General features: G+C 44.7%; 2 protein-coding genes across 6 annotated transcripts; both read left to right on the forward strand.

The window, feature by feature from the left end:
• Window positions 1-467: 467 nt before the first annotated feature.
• Ttc1 (Tetratricopeptide repeat domain 1) lies at window positions 468-1,980 on the forward strand. The gene is made up of 5 exons (XM_076323769.1): window positions 468-613; window positions 718-1,030; window positions 1,104-1,280; window positions 1,373-1,555; window positions 1,647-1,980. Exons 2-5 carry the CDS (start codon window positions 764-766, stop codon window positions 1,824-1,826), a joined length of 807 nt encoding a protein of 268 aa, XP_076179884.1. The 5' UTR covers window positions 468-613; window positions 718-763; the 3' UTR covers window positions 1,827-1,980.
• Window positions 1,981-2,052: 72 nt separating this feature from the next.
• LOC143153006 (putative sodium/potassium/calcium exchanger CG1090) lies at window positions 2,053-19,378 on the forward strand. Of its 5 annotated transcripts, none has more exons than XM_076323736.1 (9): window positions 2,053-2,162; window positions 7,770-8,414; window positions 9,068-9,293; window positions 10,813-10,925; window positions 12,987-13,162; window positions 13,236-13,462; window positions 14,320-14,622; window positions 14,706-14,939; window positions 15,993-19,378. In XM_076323736.1, the coding sequence occupies exons 2-9, from the start codon at window positions 7,779-7,781 to the stop codon at window positions 16,190-16,192; spliced, it is 2,115 nt and encodes a 704-aa protein (XP_076179851.1). In that variant the 5' UTR covers window positions 2,053-2,162; window positions 7,770-7,778; the 3' UTR covers window positions 16,193-19,378. The 5 variants fall into 5 exon arrangements, with proteins under 5 accessions (XP_076179851.1, XP_076179861.1, XP_076179833.1 ...); XM_076323746.1 differs by lacking the exon at window positions 2,053-2,162 and adding an exon at window positions 3,054-3,145; XM_076323718.1 differs by lacking the exon at window positions 2,053-2,162 and adding an exon at window positions 3,061-3,426.
• Window positions 19,379-20,684: the final 1,306 nt, after the last annotated feature.

The raw sequence follows: 20,684 nt of genomic DNA on the forward strand, positions 1-20,684 counted from the left end.
TAACTATTAGAAACATTAATCTCCTTTAAAATATGCCATGAATGCAAGGAATAAATTATTAATTATTAAATGAGTTCGATTGTCATTTAACAAACTTTATTAAAGTAATTGTAATATAATACAATGAAAATATACAAATATGTTCTCAGTAGATAATGTATAATAGATATTTATCCATATGTTGTATAATTCTTAATATACTTTAAGTAATCATTTACTATTGCATAAAAAATGAGGGTGAAATTAAATGTTTACAATTAGTTAAATCCGTTCTCCGTTAGATGCCGGTACTATTATACTGCTTAGGTTTGTGTAAATTATAAATCCAAGGTCGGATAACTATTATTAATAAATTCAGTAAAATATGTATCACCGAGTTTTAAAAATAATTTTCGATGCGTGAAATCTGGACACGGATGTTTATAAAAATAAAATATCGGTTCGTTTAACCCACAGAGGTGGCTTTTATCGATTCAGAAACTATATCGATCCGCTAATGTACCATCTAACGTAGAGGCTACCAACTAAAAATATTGTATCGTTAGGATACATGGTATAAAACGATCTCTAACGGCAAACGTACGAAACACGGAAAAACGTTAACGCAACTGCAGTAAGTAAAAATCACACTTGACAGATAAATTCGTTTGGCTGCTAAATACAGTGAATATGCATTACTGCGATTAACCTCACCGATTGGCGAATCGTGCATTTCAGTTTATATTGAGAAAAAGTGTTTATCGTCGAAGAAAGAAATATTGCGATGGACGGTACCTCCAAAGTTGGTTTAAAAACTAACGAGGAGATCATAGAAGAACTCACGAAGGATCTAGAGAGTTCTTGCACAAGAGTGAACGAGGACTCTGTTTCAAATGACAATGTAAAGTCGAACGCGGAAAAAAACAATCCGTCAAACGACACCGAATGTAAAACGCAAGGTGCACAAAATGACAAGGATATTCCAAAAGACTTTGTGGACGAAGAATTATTAAAAGACAGAGAATTCGATCTTTCCGAAAGCGAAAAAGAAGTTTGTTAGATATTTGTGTTTGTCACGTTACATAAATTACCGATGCATGTCACTAAAGTTTTATTTTTTCTAGACACTTAAAGACAAGGCGGAGAAACTAAAAAACGAGGGTAACAAACTTTTTAAAAATGGAGAGTATACAGAGGCAATATCGATTTATACACAGGGAATACAAACTTGTCCATTATGTTACAGCAAAGAAAGGTCTATTTTGTATGCGAATAGAGCTGCAGCAAAGTCAAAATATTTGGTAATATCTTTAATGACATTTTTAATAGGAAAGTCAGTTTCCGAAACAGAAAACGCAACTACTTATATTATGTGTACGATACTTGTGCATAGGACAAAGAATCTGCAATATCCGATTGTACAAAAGCCATAGAATTAAATCCCAGTTACGTGAAAGCACTTGTTAGGAGAGCGCAACTGTACGAAGAGACGGAGAAGTTGGACGAAGCCTTAGAAGATTTCAAAAAGGTTTTAACGTACGATCCTAGTCACACAGAGGCAAATGTTGCGCTTCAGGTAACTAAAGAACTTTATACTTGTTCCATGTTTGTAAAGTATTTGCAAAACCGTTATTATCTATTATATATCGAACGTCAAACATTTTCAGAGATTACCTGTGTTAATTAACAAAAGGAATGAGAAATTAAAAGAAGATATGTTGGGGAAACTTAAAGATTTAGGAAATATGGTGCTAAAACCTTTTGGACTTTCTACGAATAATTTTGAGTTACAAAAAGATCCGAGCAGTGGCAGTTATTCCGTTAAGTTTAATCAAAAACCTAGTTAATACATTGATACGTTGATTGGTGTATGTTCCACAAGTTTGAACTTTGTACGCGTCGCAGAATATTTATTTATAAATACTTATGTAAATTCTGCTGAAATGCCGTGCTTCTTATTATAATAAAGATATAAACGTTACAGCGTTAAACATCTAAAACAAATATTGGTGTTTACGTCGTTCGCACAAACCTTGAGAAACGTCAATAGACGTATAAAAAAAAAAGACGGCACGAAGTTGGTCTTTGTTCGTTCGACCAAAGTTTTAACGGTTGTCTCGCAAACGATGACACCGCGATTATACATCGAACAAGGCACAGAGTTTTTCGACGATAAACGGTAGGTAAGTAATTGCTCTCGTAGCGTAAAGAGACTGGTTGCGTTATTTGCTCGTACGTGTTTGCATACGATAACCTCGATTTACCATTGGAATCTCGGTACGGTAAAAGATAAATTCATGTGTCTCTTAATAAACGGACACCTTTTGTTTCTCGCATGGTTGATTCAAAGTTTTTTCGTCAGCCACTGCGATTGATATCTCTGCCGATCGTCGAACGTTAATTCGTTCGAAGTTGAACAGAAATGGACATTTTTTTTTATTTCGGACAGAGACCGATCATCACGCGTAAATACCGTCGAACGAGAGGAACGAACGGAATACACCGAGATCGTGCGAGAGGGAACAACAACGAGAGCGATCCTTCTTACCTCGCGTAGTACGAGTCAAATTTACATTTTTATTCCTTTCGCTACATCCTCGAGATAGTAATACCGACTAACGAGCAACGAGTTACGGATCGAGCAGGGCTGCGTTCGGGCTCGTTTCCATTGGAGACATCGTCGATCCGTTAACGATACTCCGACCAGGACGCAACGAAACAACGAAATCAATTTTCGTTGCCGGATGAAATTCGATCCCGCGCGAGTCGATGGCTGATCGCTCGTGCCTGCGCAAAGAAGAAAACGTTTCCCGGGGTAAAGCTCGTTCCGTTAACCACGGAAATACCACGACGCGCGGTTCCGTTCGTTTCCGTGTTTCTTTCTGCAGCTTCTGGAAAGAGCTCGCGCGTAACGTCACCGTGGCGACGTTCTGTCTCGATCGCGACGCGCACGCGTACCGGGGGGGGTGATCGTGTCGAAGGGAGAGGGTGGCATAGACGGAGACGGGCGAGAGACGGAGAAGAAGGAAATGGTCGGAGGGGTGGCACGAAGAGGCGAGGAGAAGCTTCGTTCGCTCGCGGCACCTAAGCGCAGTGAACGGCGCTCGTAGTCGAGTAGCGAACGATAAACGGTGTATCGTTCGGTGGAAGAAGGGTGCACACACCGGTAGGTAGGGATCGTTAAAACGAAAACCGTGTGCGCGCGTTCACGCGGTTCTCCTGTTACGCGTACGGCGTTTCGTGGAGCGTATTGCACGCGCGTATATCCCCGGCGAATCGGTGGTAGAAAAATCGGCGAACGAAAAAACGGGCGGGTGGGAGGTAGAAGGGAGAAGACAGCGGCCGAGAAATAACGGAAGATAGCGAGGGATGTGAGCGTGGCTACGAACGACCGTAGAATCTTGCCGAGTTGGGAATATCGGCGCAAGGATGGCCGTGACGTCGACGGTGAGTTACAGCGTGACGACGAACGTCCTATTACGAGGGTGGTGTTCGCTAAGCACGACACCTACCACGTAACCAAGAAAACGACGCCTACGTGTCGCGCGAATACGACGAGAACGCATCGTAACCCGCAGCTTTTGTGCGAATCGATAATTCGAGTGCGACGCGATGATAAAGTTTGCCATCGTTACCTAAAAATATCCAATCGTGTCGTTGAACGGTGACAATCGACGACGACGACGACCACGACCACGACCACGACCAAGACCACCGTCCGATCCCGCACGATCGGGTGCAATAAGCGAGACCGAATCGTCGGCCAGCTAACCAACGTCGATTCCGTCGTTTGCGCGTTCCATGGGTAAGTAACGTCGATACGCGCGCGAGAACGGTGCGTGACGTCGAAATTACGCTGGCCGAGTAACGTGCAACGCTTCCGAAAAAGAAAAGGGGTAAGCCGGTGGTCCGCGGAGCCCCGGTACGCGGATTCGTATCGTTTAACGATCGCCGGGCACGTCCAACTAGGTCACTTTCGCTACCACCTTGATTGTCACGCGCTTTTAGACTTGCACGCACTTAATCGCGGCGAACTGTGCGCGACCTCCGCCTTTATCTTTTCTCCGCTCGCGGCTCCGAACTCGTGCGCGCGTTAACGTCAAATTTATCGTATTCACCGGCAATATCTCGCCGGTATCTCGAACATTTTTTATCATATCGGAGTAATTTTTTTTTTTTTCTCTTTCCCCCGTGGAAATCTCGGGTTACATTTCACGTAACCAATCGATGCTATTCGGACCGATTTTTCACGAGGACGAAAATTACTTTCGCGAGGACGAAAATTTCTTTCGCGAGGACGAACATTTTTTTCGCCCCTTTCATCACGAGTGTCATTCTCGTCCTCGAAGTTCGCACCGAGGAAAATTTTCCATTGGAAACTTCCGTCGTATTCGTTCGCGCGAGGGATCACCGGGTTGTTATCGCCCGTCCCACCCTACCCTGCACACCCTCGCGTCCAATCTCGGAGATCGTAGCCAGTGTCTGGTGGGCTACTTTTAGCGCAAATCGTGGCGAGGGCCGGGCGCGATTAACCCCCCGATCGAACTCGCTGTTCGAAAACGTTAGAGAAAAACAAAAGGGTGGTATCGATTTCGATTTCCCGTGTATCGCGTACGGCCAATTAACGAGCACCACGGACGCAACGTAACCTCGTTGTCGGTGAAACAAACACCACCCCTCGTGTCGCATTTCCGCGCGAAGTCGACGGTCCGTTTCCGTTTGATTGCGGAATACACGATGCGAAACCGTCCAAGTGTGGCAGCAGTGCGTATCCGTGGGTCGAGATCGAGGGCGAAACCTATCGATAAAGCGTTCAACGACGCGTATTTCGCGTCGAACCGGTTCTTCTCGATCGTTCGTTCGCGTACGAGACGCGGGGAGTAATCGCGTCGAGAAACGCGGAGAGTAATTTTTTCGAGAGACGTGGAGGGTAATTTTGTCGAGAGACGTGGAGAGTAATTTTTTCGAGATACGTGGAGGGTAATTTTGTCGAGATACGTGGAGGGTAATTTCGTCGAAAGGCCCGTACGACGTAATCGTGTCTCGATAAATGCAGGGAACGTAACTGTAACATCGAGAGACGTGGGTGAAACGTAACGACGTCGAAACGTGTACGTGGGAAGGTAACGGGGTCGCGAAACGTGGAAAGTAATAGCGTCGGGAAATTATGGAACGTAACTGAACCGAAAGACTCGAAACGCGTTACGTGGCCCAAACACTTGGAACGTGACGTCGTCGAAATACGTGGAACGTAACCGGGTCGAAAAACGTGGGTGCATGCAAAGTAATTGTATCGACTGACGCGTGTACGTAGAACGTAACTGCATCGAAGGGCGTAGAAAGTAATTGCGTCGAGAAATATGGGGAACGTAATTGCGTTGAAAGACGTGGAAAGTCATTGTTTCGATATATGTAGAAAACGTGACTGCATCGAAAAAACGTAGGTAGGAATTGTGTCGAGATGTATGGGAAATGTAACTGCATCGAAGGGCGTAGAAAGTAATTGCGTCGAGAAATATGGAAAACGTAATTGCATCGAAGGGCGTAGAAAGTAATTGTGTCGCAGAATATTGAAAACGTAATTGCATCGAAGGGCGTGGAAAGTAATTGTTTCGAAATATATAGAAAACGTAATTGCATCAAAGGGCGTAGAAAGTAATTGTGTCGAGAAATATAGAAAACGTAATTGTTTTGAAAGACGTGGAAAGTAATTGTGTCACAAAATATTGAAAACGCGACTGCATCGAAAGGCGTGGAAAGTAATTGTGTCTCAAAATATAGAAAACGTAACTTCATTAAAGGGCGTGGAAAGTAATTGTGTCTCAAAATATGGAAAACGTAACTGCATCGGAAAACGTAGAAAATAATTGTTTCTCGAAATATTGAAAAAGTAAGTGCATCGAAGGGCGTAGAAAGTAATTGTTTCTCAAAATATGGAAAATGTAACTTCATCGAAGGGCGTAGAAAGTAATTGTTTCTCAAAATATGGAAAACGTAACTGCATCGAAGGGCGTAGAAAGTAATTATGTCTCGGAATATTGAAAACGTAACTTCATTAAAGGACGTGGAAAGTAATTGTTTCGAAATATGTAGAAAATGTCACTGTAGAAACTAATCGTGTCTCGAAATATGGGAAACGTGACTGCATCGAAGGGCATGGAAAATAATTGCGCCTCAAAATACAGAAAACGTACGTAATTGGCTCGAAGCGCGCAAAACGTAACGACGTCGCGAAACGTGGAAAGTAATCGTCCCTCGATAAACGTACATACATTCGAACGTAACCGCATCGATAGAGCGCGTGAAACGTAACGGCGTCGAAGAACGTGGAACGTAACTGCGCCGCGAATACGCATTTCCGTTGCTCGGGTGCAGTCTACGTTCGCGTACAGGCGCGCAAGGACGTCGATGAACATCGTCGATAGATCGTCGACCGCAACGTCCGGAAACGATACGCGATTCCTTCCAGGAGCAACGTTGCTCACCACCATCTCGAAATCGGGTCCCCTCGAGACGTCGCGGTCTTCTCGAAACTTTCCGCCGTGTCGTACGTACACACATTCCACCCGATAGTATCCGATTCGAATATTTATCGAGTACCCGGCTACGGGCCCGTATTACACGGAAACTTTGGAAAATCGTCCTCGAGGAAGATACGAGAGTGACGCGTACTTTCCTGGCGACAGCCGTGCGACGCGTAGTCTGGAAAATAATAGAATCGATGGCGTTGAATTTGCGTTATATATATACACATACATGCATCATACATACATACATACATACATGTATAGATACATACATACATACATATATACATATATATATATATATATATATATATATATATATATATATATATATATATATATATATATTTCACAATATATGCACATATATGCGCACGCACACACGCACCTCACAATATATGCATGCGCGCGTAGATATATAGACACACACACACCGCACATACATATTTATATATCTCGCAATATACGCATGCGCGCGCGCACACACACGCACACAAATTCATGCATATGTATATATCCCACAATATATGCATGCGCGCGCATACACACGCACACAAATTCATGCATATGTATATATCCCACAATATATGCATGCGCGCGCATACACACGCACAAATTCATGCATATGTACATATTTCACAATATATGCGCGCGCACACTCATGCATATGTACATATCTCACAATATATGCGCGCGCACACACACGCATGCATATGTACATACTCACAATATATGCGCGCGCACACACACTCATGCATATGTACATACTCACAATATATGCGCGCGCACACACACGCACGCACACTCATGCATATGTACATATCTCACAATATATGCACGCGCGCGTGGGTACACACACACACACACACATACGTAAAGGCGCAAATGGGTGTATTTATTATGATCGATACGAGCGCGTCCGAACGAAAACACTTTAATCCTTCCCGTATATTATATCCGGTGTATAGCCGTTTGGCATTGAAACGCGAGACGCTCGTTACGCAGGAGGGCATGTAGATTGTGGAATATTAATGAAACTTACGCAACGCATGTGCGACCGCAACGGAGATTTTGCCCGCCTTATCGACGAACGGTAAAGTAGGCGAAAATCGACTTGCTCGCTTCGACCAACGAATCCGCGGATCGATCCGCTCGCGTTTCGCGTATAGACGTTCAATCGTCGTCGCTATTACGTCGAGCGTGGTTACGCGTACGCGTGATCGTTTCACGGTAGGTTCACGCACGGTGAAATCTGTGTTTCAGTCGAGGACTATGGGGGTCCAGTTACGTAATTCGCGGCGCAAAAGGTGGCCACTTCGTTTCGGTCTTCTCCTTGTCTACGTACTCGTACAGTACGTCACCTCCGCGAGACTCTCCACCGAGGAGACATCGTCCTATTATCCGAGCTCCACGGACAACGTGGACACCTCGACCGCAGAGGCGGTACTCGAGGTGGTCGTACTCGTACCGGAAACGGAGCTGGGGAAAACGAAAGAGGAGAAAACCGTGACGGGGGAGACCCTGCCACGCGAGAACAGCGAGAAGAACGAGTCGAACGGGAACGCGAAGGAACAAAAGGAGAAAACGAAGGAGGACCTCGAGGTGAAGCCGAAGGGCTCCGATCAGAAGGAGAAGATCAAGGAGGATCTGAAGAAGAAGATCAAGGAGGACCTCAAGGAGAAAATTGAGGAGATTAAGGAGGAGATGAAGGAGATTCAGGAGATGACCAAGGAGATGAAAGCGATACAGGAAACGAAGGAGGAAGTGAAGGAGGGGAACACGGGGACCGAGAAGACGACGAAAATACGGGGACAGTCCAAGGAGGAGGCACCGGAAGGGAAGAAAACCGTTCTACCGAAAAACGAAGTCCCTGTAACCTTCACGAAGAACGTCCCGAGGACCACCACGGTGAGATTACCTGTTTTGCGTTTTTCTCTTACACTGTTTCCAATCCTTTTTTCACGCTTCTCGAGTCGAATTTCGGCTCGCGAGCTACGGAGAGCTGGTGCATCGATTGCCGATGAAAGATACGAATAACAATTTTCGAAAATTGTAATCGGTTGGGGTTTATTCCGGTGAGGATGAATCTAACAGCGTTTCTTGGATCAGACTGCCAGCTCTCTATAGTACTGTGCACGATTAATGAAAAGTCCCGCGGGAGGAACGCGGATCTGCTCGATCCGGAATGCAAAGACACGCCTCGTCTCTGCAGCGTATTATTATTATTTATCGCTGTTATTATTTTATTTACCGGCCGGTAAGCCTTTTCAATGGTACAAAAGCGATAGGTATGAAAAGAAACGTTACACGGGGTAAGATTCTTTAACTGAAATTCGCGAAATGGTTCGGTGTGGCTTCGAAAAAATTCGATTACTGGTTAATAATGGTGCACCAATGGAAAACGACGAGGAATGTGTAACGAGACGTATCGAGATCGTGCCAGATAGCGCTTAACGAGGTCCAGTGTCGTTTCGCGTGACTTTTATCGAAGCGTGCTTAGTACTTCGATCGTCGCGTCTGAAATGTACTCGTTGTACTCGAGGGTCGTTGTTCGTTATCAGGTTTCATCGATAACCACTGTGATGTACGAACGAGCGACTTGGAGGCCGCGAAGGGAGAACTGTTCGCCACCGGCCATCGAGCAATTTCCAAGACCGTTAATGGGACCGAAAGCTCGAAAACACGGTGGACTCATCGTGCACATTTTGGTCGCCGTTTACACGTTTCTGGGCCTGGCCATTGTCTGCGACGATTACTTCGTCTCCAGTTTGGACAGGATTTGCGAAGGTAAAGGTCGAGGGAATCGTTTTCACGCGCGATAAGTGTAGATTCATCAAAGTGAGACCCGAAAAGGAACAAAATTCTACCATTCGTTGTTTTTATTTTTAATCGTTTTCGAGTTGGTCGAGGGATCTTTCGTGTCCAATTCGAGCCAGCTTTGAAAGTCGTGGACGTAGAGCTCGTTTTTTTTTATGCGATAAGAGTAAATTTCTCAAAATGTACGATGATCTGGAAAGAAAAGGAATTATACTCATCCGTTGTTTTTATTTTTAATCGTTTTCGAGTTGTCAGTCGAGGGATCTTTCGTGTCTAATTCAAGCCAACCTCGAAAGTCGTGGACGTAGAGCTCGTTTATTTTTCACTCGATAAAAGTAAAATTCTTAAAATATGTGACGATTTAAAAAGAAAAAGAATTCTACCATCCGTTGTTTTCATTTTTAATCATTCTCGAGGTGTTGTTAGCACCGAGGGATCTTTCGTGTCCAATTCGAGCCAACCTCGAAAGTCGTGGACGGAGAGCTCGTTTTTTTTTCACTCGATAAAAGTAAAATTCTTAAAATATGTGACGATTTAAAAAGAAAAAGAATTCTACCATCCGTTGTTTTCATTTTTAATAATTCTCGAGTTGTTGGTAGCACCGAGGGATCTTTCGTGTCCAATTCGAGCCAACCTCGAAAGTTGTGGACATAGAGCTCGTTTTTTTTTCACTCGATAAAAGTAAAATTCTTAAAATATGTGACGATTTAAAAAGAAAAAGAATTCTACCATCCGTTGTTTTCATTTTTAATAATTCTCGAGTTGTTGGTAGCACCGAGGGATCTTTCGTGTCCAATTCGAGCCAACCTCGAAAGTCGTGGACGTAGAGCTCGTTTATTTTTCACTCGATAAAAGTAAAATTCTTAAAATATGTGACGATTTAAAAAGAAAAAGAATTCTACCATCCGTTGTTTTCATTTTTAATAATTCTCGAGGTGTTGTTAGCACCGAGGGATCTTTCGTGTCCAATTCGAGCCAACCTCGAAAGTCGTGGACGTAGAGCTCGTTTATTTTTCACTCGATAAAAGTAAAATTCTTAAAATATGTGACGATTTAAAAAGAAAAAGAATTCTACCATCCGTTGTTTTCATTTTTAATAATTCTCGAGGTGTTGTTAGCACCGAGGGATCTTTCGTGTCCAATTCGAGCCAACCTCGAAAGTCGTGGACGTAGAGCTCGTTTTTTTTTTCCCCTCGATAAGAGTAAATTTCTCAAAGTGTGTTTCAGCGAATGATCCAAAGACAAAAAGAATCGTACCATCCGTTCTTTTCATTTTTAATCACTTTCGAGTTGTTGGTAGCGCCGAGTTTCGTATACGACTCGAGCAAACTTCGAAAGTAGTGGATGTAGGGCTCGTTGAAATAATAATAAGAATAAAAGAAATTGATGTCGAGACGCTCTGGACGGATAACGGAGCATAATTTCAAGGAACGTTAACGCGCGAGGGAAAAACGACAATGTTTATCGATTTTCTCATTTTTGCACGCAGAGTTACGACTGTCCCCGGACGTTGCCGGAGCAACGTTCATGGCCGCCGGTTCCTCGGCGCCGGAATTGGCGACGGTCGTGATCGGCGTCTTCTTCGCGAAGGACGACATCGGAGTAAGTGACCCAACCAGTGTTTCATCTCTTGTCGCTTCTTTTATTTCTTGGCCAACGTACACGCGCATTGTGCGGAGATCACCGGTTGCCAACGAATCGGATTAATGGTACCACCGCGAAGTACACGCATTCTCGTTATTGCCTAAGACGATCGCGTATAGAAGTCTATTACGCGAAGAAGAGACACAGTGGCAGACCGAGACCCAACGATAACGAGCTGGAGCACAATGGCGTAGACATTTACCCGGAATATTGAGTCTCGGAGGAGTAAAAAAATATTTCCGTACCATTCGTAACGTAATCCTGATAAATCATCGAGAACAAGTATCACTGATACGGAATATCCTCGTTCGTTCACCCTGAGCATCCGATGTGCCAGATGTACAGTTTCATCTGATTTTTTTTTCAACTTTCGCGCCGTAGACAAACGATCGTGAACTTTGCGATTTCTTGGACACCGTGGATAGAATTCTGTTCGTGGCTATTCAAATTTTCATTTCGACATCCTCCTTCGGACCGTGCCATATTTTTACTCGGATCGGTGCCAAATACACCTTTAAATTCATAAATATACACGAGGAATTTCGTCGCGCGATAAAATCCACGGTGTCGTGTAATTTTCTGTCTTTCTCCGATACGAAAACTCTATTTCTTTACTATCCAAATTCTAATCATTTTTTCAGATTTTAAGATCACAGATACCTTTCATTCGATGAGTGTACAACTTTTCTCTATGCAGCACCATTCTCTACGGTTTAGTGTTTTTTCCTTTGATACGAAGACTCTACTTTTCTACTCCTCAAATTCTAAACACTTTTTAAGATTAGATCACTTTCAAGATCAAAGATACCTTTCATTCGATGAGTGTACAACTTTTCTCTATGCAGCACCATTCTCTACGGTTTAGTGTCTTTTCCTTTGACGCGAAGACTCTACTTTTCTACTCCACAAATTCTAAACACTTTTTAAGATTAGATCACTTTCAAGATCAAAGATACCTTTCATTCGATGAGTATACAACTTTTTTCTATGCAGCACCATTCTCTACGGTTTAGTGTCTTTTCCTTTGATACGAAGACTCTACTTTTCTACTCCTCAAATTCTAAACACTTTTTAAGATTAGATCACTTTCAAGATCAAAGATATCTTTCATTCGATGAGTATACAACTTTTTTCTATGCAGCACCATTCTCTACGGTTTAGTATCTTTCTCTCCGATACGAAGACTCTGTTTCTTTACTATCCAAATTCTAATCATTTTTTAAGATTTTAAGATCAAAGATACCTTTCGCTCGATAAGTATACAACTTTTTTCTACGCATCACCAATCTCCACGGTTTTGCGTATTCATCGAGATTCTGCTCTTGTGCTACCCCTACGCACCTAAACACCGGGAATTCCCAATAGGTATTGGGCGGAGCAAAGATCTAGTCTCCTCGCTCGTCTCTTCGGTTCGTAAAGTCTCGGTAACTCACGATCTCTGCACGGTGCAACGTTCGAAAAACCCTTGAAATTTATACAAACGGTGGCAAGCACTCCGAAAAAAAGTAGCGCTTTATTTTAAAAAACGCGTTCGATGAATTCCTTCCGATCGAAATTCCTACGCTTGAAATTTCTAGAAACGGTGGCAAGCACTCCGAAAAAAGTAGCGCTTTATTTGAAAAAACGTGTTCGATGATTTCTTTCCGATCGAAATTCTTACGCTTGAAATTTCTAGAAACGGTGGTATAAACGCCGAAAAAAAGTAGTGCTTTATTTGAAAAAACGCGTTCGATGAATTCCTTCCGATCGAAATTCCTACGCTTGAAATTTCTAGAAACGGTGGCAAGCACTCCGAAAAATGTAGCGCCTTATTTGAAAAAACGCGTTCGATGAATTCCTTCCGATCGAAATTCTTACGCTTGAAATTTCTAGAAACGGTGGTAAGAACGCCGAAAAAATGCAACGCCATATTTGAGTAAACAACCGCTACCATTCAAATTGGCGAACGTTGTACAGAGTGCGTGCACGAACGGAGCAAGACTCGTTGACTTTGTGTAAGTTGTAACGTTACGATTACAGGTGAGCGGTGTGATCGGTAGCGCGGTATTCAATATAATGTTCGTGATATCGGTTTGCGGACTATGCACCACGACAGTGTCCAAGTTGAATTGGTGGCCTCTCTGTCGGGATTGCTTTTTCTATGCCGTATCGATACTCGTGATGCTCGGTACGATTTACAACGAATCGATATCTTGGTAAGATGCTAGTTTATCCCCACGCTGCACCGGTCAGTGGTTTCTTTTTACGAGAGACGGGATCTACTTTCAGGATGGAGTCTCTGTTCATGTTGATCATGTACGGCGTGTACTGCATCGCGTTGTCCTTCAACGCCAGGCTGGAACGTTGGGCGAAATCGTACGACATACCGTTTCTACCTAAAGACGACGAACCGGCGGAAGAAAGCGCCCTCGTGAGTTACAGATCGTTGCAGGAGGATCGATTGTCTTACACAGGACCCAGTTCGCCGGTCACGGACCAGGTCAAGGCTCAAGAAGGTGACCAACGTGTTCGTGTTTCGTATCACCGAGAGAAAGAAACATCGGTCCGGAGACGTATTCACGAAAACGGATAACACGAACAAGCTCCACTCGTACACCCTACGTACAAGTAGACCTAGATCACGGTAGTCGCGATTGTTAGTTGAAATAATTTCTGAAAAATTTTAAATCGTTGAGAAAACATTCACGGGCCATTTTTTTAAACGCACTATGGTGTCTCCATCGATCGTATTTTCACTACTTTATCCGCGTAGAACATCGTGCAAAAAAAAGAAAGCATTTCTATGTAAAAGAATAACGTACATAGGGTGTACGAGTGGACCTAGATCACAGTAGTCGCGATTGTTAGTTGAAATAATTTCTGAAAAATGTTAAATCGTTGAGAAAACATTCACGGGCCATTTTTTTAAACGCACTATCGGTGTCTCCACCGATCGTATTTTCGCTACTTTATCCCCGTAGAACATCGTGCAAAAAAAAAAGAAAGCATTTCTATGTAAAAGAATAACGTACATAGGGTGTACGAGTGGACCTAGATCACAGTGGTCGCGATTGTTAGCCGAAATGATTTCTGAAAAATTTTAAATCGTTGAGAAAACTTTCACGGGTCGTGCAAAAAAAAGAAAGCATTTCTATGTAAAAAAATAACGCAATCGTTAACGCCCTGTAGCGTTTTCAAAAACAAATATATGGTCGCCGGTGTACCTTTTCGAATTCTTTGTTGTTCCTCGACATCTGTCTCCAATCTTGGGGGCAGAAATATTGCGAAAACTCGTCACTGGACCGATTATTCTTTCCCCCGTGAGTACTCGTGTCAATTGCGAAATAAAAACTGACAATTTCTCGTCGAACAGGTGGATTAGAAGGAGGTCCCGTTGCGCAAACGAACGAACCGCCGCCACCGAGGCAGCCTGAATATTACAAAGCGAAGGAGCCCGATCCCAACGAGGCGTCACCGTTAGAGAAGCCGGTCGATGGCAGCAAATGGACTCTGTTCACCTGGGGACTCGTCTACCCTATTCACTTTATGTGTCGGGCGACGATGCCTGACTGCCGACAAGAGAAATTTCGCAACTGGTACCCATTCACCTTCTGTGTGTCGATGGTCTGGATCAGTTTCTACAGTTACATCATGGTGTGGATGATCACGATTATAGGTAAGTGGGTGGAGAGACTCGTCGAGAGTAGGTCATCGTGAAAATGAAAAAAGTAAAAATTTAACGACGTTACGCCCACGCAGGCAGCACTCTCGGTATACCCGACACGGTGATGGGTTTGACCTTCGTCGCCGCCGGTGTCAGCGTACCCGACGCGTTGTCCTCGTTGGCGGTGATCAAGGAGGGTCTTGGGGACATGGCGGTGAGCAACGCCGTTGGTAGCAACGTCTTCGATATTCTAGTCTGTCTCGGGCTTCCATGGTTCATACAGACCGCTATGATACAGCCTGGCTCGCACGTGAACGTCACCAGTCGAGGTAAGTTGCAGCGCTGCCACGGTACTCGATTGTTCGAGCAGCTGGAAATTTTCGATCGAGGCGTGACCCAACTTTCGATCCGATTCGAGAACTCGAGACGATGGAACGGTTGGGGAGAATCGAGCATCTCGAATCTAGCGAATTGCTCGAAGGAATCGAGTAGCTTGAATGTACAGAGTAGTTCGAATGTACCGAGTTGCTCGAATCTACCGAATATCTCGAAAGAATCGAGTAGTTCGAATGTACCGAGTAGCTCGAATCTACCGAATAGTTCGAAAGAATCGAGTAGCTCGAATGTACAAAGTAATTCGAATGTACCGAGTAGCTCGAATCTACCGAATATCTCGAAAGAATCGAGTAGCTCGAATGTACCGAGTAGCTCGAATCTACCGAATATCTCGAAAGAATCGAGTAGCTCGAATGTACCGGGTAGCTCGAATGTACAGAGTAGTTCGAATGTACCGAGTAGCTCGAATCTACTGTATAATTCGAAAGAATCGAGTAGCTCGAATGTACCGAGTAGTTCGAATCTACCGAATAGTTCGAAAGAATCGAGTAGCTCGATCATACAGAGTAGTTCGAAAGAATCGAATAGTTCGAACGTACCGAGCAGTTCGAATATCCTTCTATACATCGAAGCATCCGAGCTGCTCGATCGTACCGCGTACGATTACTTCGAGAATTCTTATCGTACACTTTTTTTTCGGTACATTCGAGTTACTCGATTCTTTTAAAACGGCTCTGTACATTCAAGCACTTCGATCCTTCCCAACCGTTCATTGTTTCGAATTCTCGAACGGGATTTCGCTCGTTCGAATCGACATTTCTCTCCTCGTTTCTTTCGAGTATTTGAACAGCATTAGTGAGTTGACAGAACCACATCAACCATGTGTAGTACCCACCATTCCACCTCGACCGACTCTTCGTTTCGCTTCACGAGTGTCTCTTGCTGCTTTCTCTCTCTCTCTCTCTCTCTCTCTTTCTCTCTCTCGCTGCTCTTACTCTTGCTGCTCTCACTATTCTCTCTCTCTTTCTTGTTATTACGATGCGCAGGCTTAACGTATTCAACGGTGTCTCTGCTGTCGACGGTGGTATTTTTGGTACTAGCGACCCACCTGAACGGCTGGAAACTGGACCGACGATACGGAGTGGTACTGATGCTCTGGTACCTGGTGTTCATCGTGTTCGCCTCGCTCTACGAGCTGAACGTCTTCGGTGAAATGAATCCACCGGTATGCTTCAGCGCGTTTTAATCGAGAGGCGCGGGTTCGCGCGAACGGGTGCTGATCGTCGATAATTCGTTCGCTGCGCTCGCGTCGCGCCGTATCGCGTAAGTAAGAGAGAAAATGAAGGAAAAATAACGCAAAAAGAGAAAACAATACAGCACGACGGGAGAGGATGATCGTTCGAAAACTCCGCCTTAACGACGCTCCGAGCATCGTCCTCCATCTTCTTCCCCTCGTCTCCTTTTCTCGCCGCCCTCACCTTCCTCTGTCCCGCAATTTTTCTTTCTCTCTTTCTCTCTGTCTCTGTCTCTCTCTTTCTCCGTTCCTCGTCAAAAGAATCGAAAATGCGCGAACCAAGGAGGAGAAGCCGCGCGCGACAGACGCGACGGAGGAGTTACGCTTCTCCTCTCTCTTTTTTGCCCTCGGAATTGAGCATCGCGAACACAGAACGGTCCGTCGCGCGTCTCTTATCGTGTAGTCCTCGGACGAGCGTGGCCTCCGTGGTAGGAAAACTCGTACAACTTTGCGACGAGATCCTCCTCGAAAGAAGTTCGCGATTTCACCACCGTCACGCGTCCAGCGCGCGGCTTCCGGCCGAAGCGCGTCTCCTCCCCGATAATTGCTCGCGGATCGATGCACCGCCGAGACGAACGGTGGTCGTGTCGGTGTCGTTCGCTAACCCGGACCTTTTCCCTCTTGCTCGTCCCTAATTTGTACATAAATGCATCACGATCGTGCGCCTCTTCCGAAAGAGAGAACGGGAAAAATTACAACGAGAGAGAAAAGAAAAAAAAGGAGAAGAAAAAAAAAGGAAGCCCTTAGCGGGCCCGATCGCGAGATCCTAGCTGTTAGCGTGTTTTTGCATGTTTTTTCGAACCACTTCAACGGACAATACATTTATCAGTATTAAAACGACCGATCGTTAAGTAGCAAACGGTCTAGAGCCGGTAGAGATTAAACAGACAGGGGTGACCGATCGATCGATCGAACCGGCTCGTTGTTATTGTGTTCTCCCTCGATCGTCGAAAATCACGAGCGTCGATCGAACCGTTTCGAGTCCCCGCGACGCGCGCAACCACCATCGTTACTTTTCATATTCAACCGTAACTCGATCGTTCCGTTCGCGATACGTACGAACATTCAACTCGGGATTGTACGTCGTTCATCGCGAACGATTTCCGTTCGAGGAAACGTCACGATCGACGATTCGATCGATCTCCCTGCGCGTCGCGCGGATACGGATGGGATTCGGTCTTTTTTTAGAGTTTAGTAGCGATCGCGTGTTCCTCGTGTTCGGTTCGTATTGCGTAAGTAATTCACGGCCCTGCGATTTGGATTCCGTTTACGTAGAAAAAAAAAAGAAAACAAAAAGAAAAGAAGAAAAAAAAAAAAAAAGAAACGTCGTCGCTCGAAATACGTCGAGGCAGCGGATTTCTTACCATCGATCGCGGTTCGAACGGAGTTCCAGACGATTCGTAGCCAAGGCTACGAGAGAAGGGGAGAAAAATCGATTACTTGTCGTTCTAGAGTCGCTGTGTTCGCGAAACGTGACTCGCGTTCGGTTCGACGCGTTTCTTCCGCGCGAAACGGCGTTCACGAACGTAAGGGAGAACGTTGATTGTGTCCTCGGTAAAGTACGCCATCTATCGTCCGTTCGCGACAAGAAAGCAAACGAGAGTTCACATCCCCACTCTGATTCACGGTCTACTACTATGCGTCGTTGGAAAGACGATTGGTGGGAGGAACACGGGTACGATTGGTCGTAGCGGACTGGCCACGCCTATACGCGTGCGCGTGGCCTTACTAGCAGAACGTCGGAAATGACTCTCACCGATTTCAACGAGACTTGGTGGGTATACAGGTTTACACGTAGAACGATTGTAACCGGAATTACAAAGATGATCCGCCAATTGCGAAAGAAATAAGTGTAATATTTGGAAAAATCTCTCACTCGAGTGTACTCGTTACATTAATTCTTTTCGTAAGTGGCTGGTCATTTGCGGCTACAATTTTGGTTACGATTATTATAAATGTAAATCTACGAGCTTGTCAAATTTCATTGAAATCGGTGAGTGTCGCTTCTGATATTTTCCTCGTGTATTATTGGTTAAAATGATTCTCATTTGCTACTAATCGTGTTCTATGACAATGTGGGAGAGTGGGACGTGTCGAGACACGGCGATATAGTGTGGAAAAAGTGGTAGTGGGGGAGAATAAATGAGCGAGGGGTGGAGTCAGCGTGGTATTGGTCTCGTCTCAGCCAATAGCGACAATACGCGCGATGGTAGGGGAACTGGTAGAGCGTAAACTAGAGAGTGGGGATGTAAACACTGGTTTGCGTTCCAGTCACGGACGGACAGTACGCGCGTACGGATACACCGAAGAGAAGCCTTTTGGCTCGCGTGAAACGTACTCGAAATTATGAAAGTACTCGAAACGATTTTCCATTCGCAGAACTCGACCTAAACGCGCGATATAAACCGATTCTTTCACCGGTCCGATCGCTTATCGTATTTACTCGAAAGAAAAAAAAAAAGGAAAAAAAAAACGATTCACGGAATCGAGATTCGTTTCGATGAAAAACTTTCGTCCCTCCCGAAGAAAGTCACGAGCATATTTCGCATCGAGGAATTTGGTTGCCTTAACAAGTATATTCCGTCGAACTGAAAACGATCCAATTAGCCAGCCACGTGTCCGGTTATTGGAACATCCGTCGTTTCTGGTTAATTCGTCTCCCGCCGTTCGCTCGCGCGATTTTATTCCATTAATCTGTCCGTTCCTTCTGTTTCCCATTTCGATGCCCCTTGGTACTACCGTGAACACTATACCGCGAACGAACCCACCGTTTGATCGTCGTCCATTTGTCGTGAACGATGTTCGTTCAATGAACGAGTACACCCCGAAGAATCGGGCGATAATGGCGCCCTCGCCGTGTAAAACGATCGAGACGAACGAGAGGGAAGCGATCGGATTCGAGTCAGGCGTAAGCACAAAGAACGAAAGAAAAAAAAAATTAAATAAAACAATGAAAAAAAAAAAACAGAAAACAATACCAACGATAAGTTGGCGGCGAAATCGGAGAACGGAAGAAGACGTAAGAGGTGCGGGGGTGAATCTATGAGGAGCACGAGCGATAACGAAAAAGACAATAATTAACGCAGCCTTATCCGATGAAAGTATCTACAACGTTACGCTGCACTTTCCTTGGGATCCGTTCGGGTTCGAAGGACGAGTAACAAAGAGTCACGAACGAATGGAGGAACGCGTCGCACCGGTGATCGACTTGCCACTACTTCGAACGTTCGATCGTCTCGTAAGATCGAGCTATCTCGGGCGACGAGCGCGAAGAACGGCGGGATTCCGCAGAATCGAAGCGCTCGATGAACGTATCGACGAGATGAATGTTTGTTTGGTTATTCCATCGAACGTACCGAGCCCCACGAACAGGAACAAAGAACGAAGGAAAGTTTCCATCGAGTAGCTTCGACCCCGCGGATTCAACCATCCGGTACAACGCGATCGTCTAGATCGTTGGTAGAGACACAGTGGAATACGGTTATTACGGTCACGGATAATCTTATCGATCGAATACAGTCGTCGTAATCGATTCCGAAATACTCTGTGTAAAATTCCTTCAAAATAATCCGTCTAACGAAATTTGGTTATCGGTATCAGTTGCGATAATTACACTCTGGGGACAAACGATAAGACTTCTTAGCAAATTCGTACTAAACTTTTTTCCCGGAAGTTTCAACTTCAAATGTACGATGCGTACTTCTTAAGCATAAAAGGGCATCGCGTTAAACTGTGTACAAATCGTTTGCGATAAATCGAGTTCAACGATAACACTTTTTTTATCCTCTGTGTCACTTTATCCGGTCATTTGTATCGCGACTTTCATAACGATCGTAATAAGCGGATTCCAACTGTGTAACCTACATCGCAGCGAGGTACGACTTACTACCCGACTACGCATTCGTTCGAATAAAATTCTAGCAAGCGATCCGTCGAGGGATCACAAGGATCGCGCAGACGCTTAAGCGTAAACTTTAGCGTATGTGTGTGTGCGCGCGTGCGCGGATGTGCGCGCGCATCGTGCACGCGCGTGTCCCATCGTGTACATAGGCATCCCGTATCGAATAAGTTTGTACGATTATCGAACGTTCGACGTGTTTGTTCGCTACTTTTATTCGTTATTGTTGGCGCTTCGGGCGGATACGTATTAATATTTAGCAACGTCGACACCACAAGGGGGGAGCAACGGACGCGGTGCGCTCAGATCGATCGAATCAAATCGAATCGATTCGAGCGTCGTACGCGTTCTATACGTGTGCGCGACCCTAATTTCATCGACGCGATTGTAATCTTGAATGTTAAAGGTGGAACTCGGTCGGTCGATCGACTAGAGGTAATAACGTGTTTCTATGTATGTATATAAATGTATAAGTACATCGAACGATCGAATGCATCGACGGTAATTAGGGTAAGTAGCCTTTGATCGGGTCGACGACCGATTCGG

The sequence above is a fragment of the Ptiloglossa arizonensis genome, chromosome 1, assembly GCF_051014685.1.
Source record: "Ptiloglossa arizonensis isolate GNS036 chromosome 1, iyPtiAriz1_principal, whole genome shotgun sequence".
NCBI lineage: Eukaryota > Metazoa > Arthropoda > Insecta > Hymenoptera > Colletidae > Ptiloglossa > Ptiloglossa arizonensis.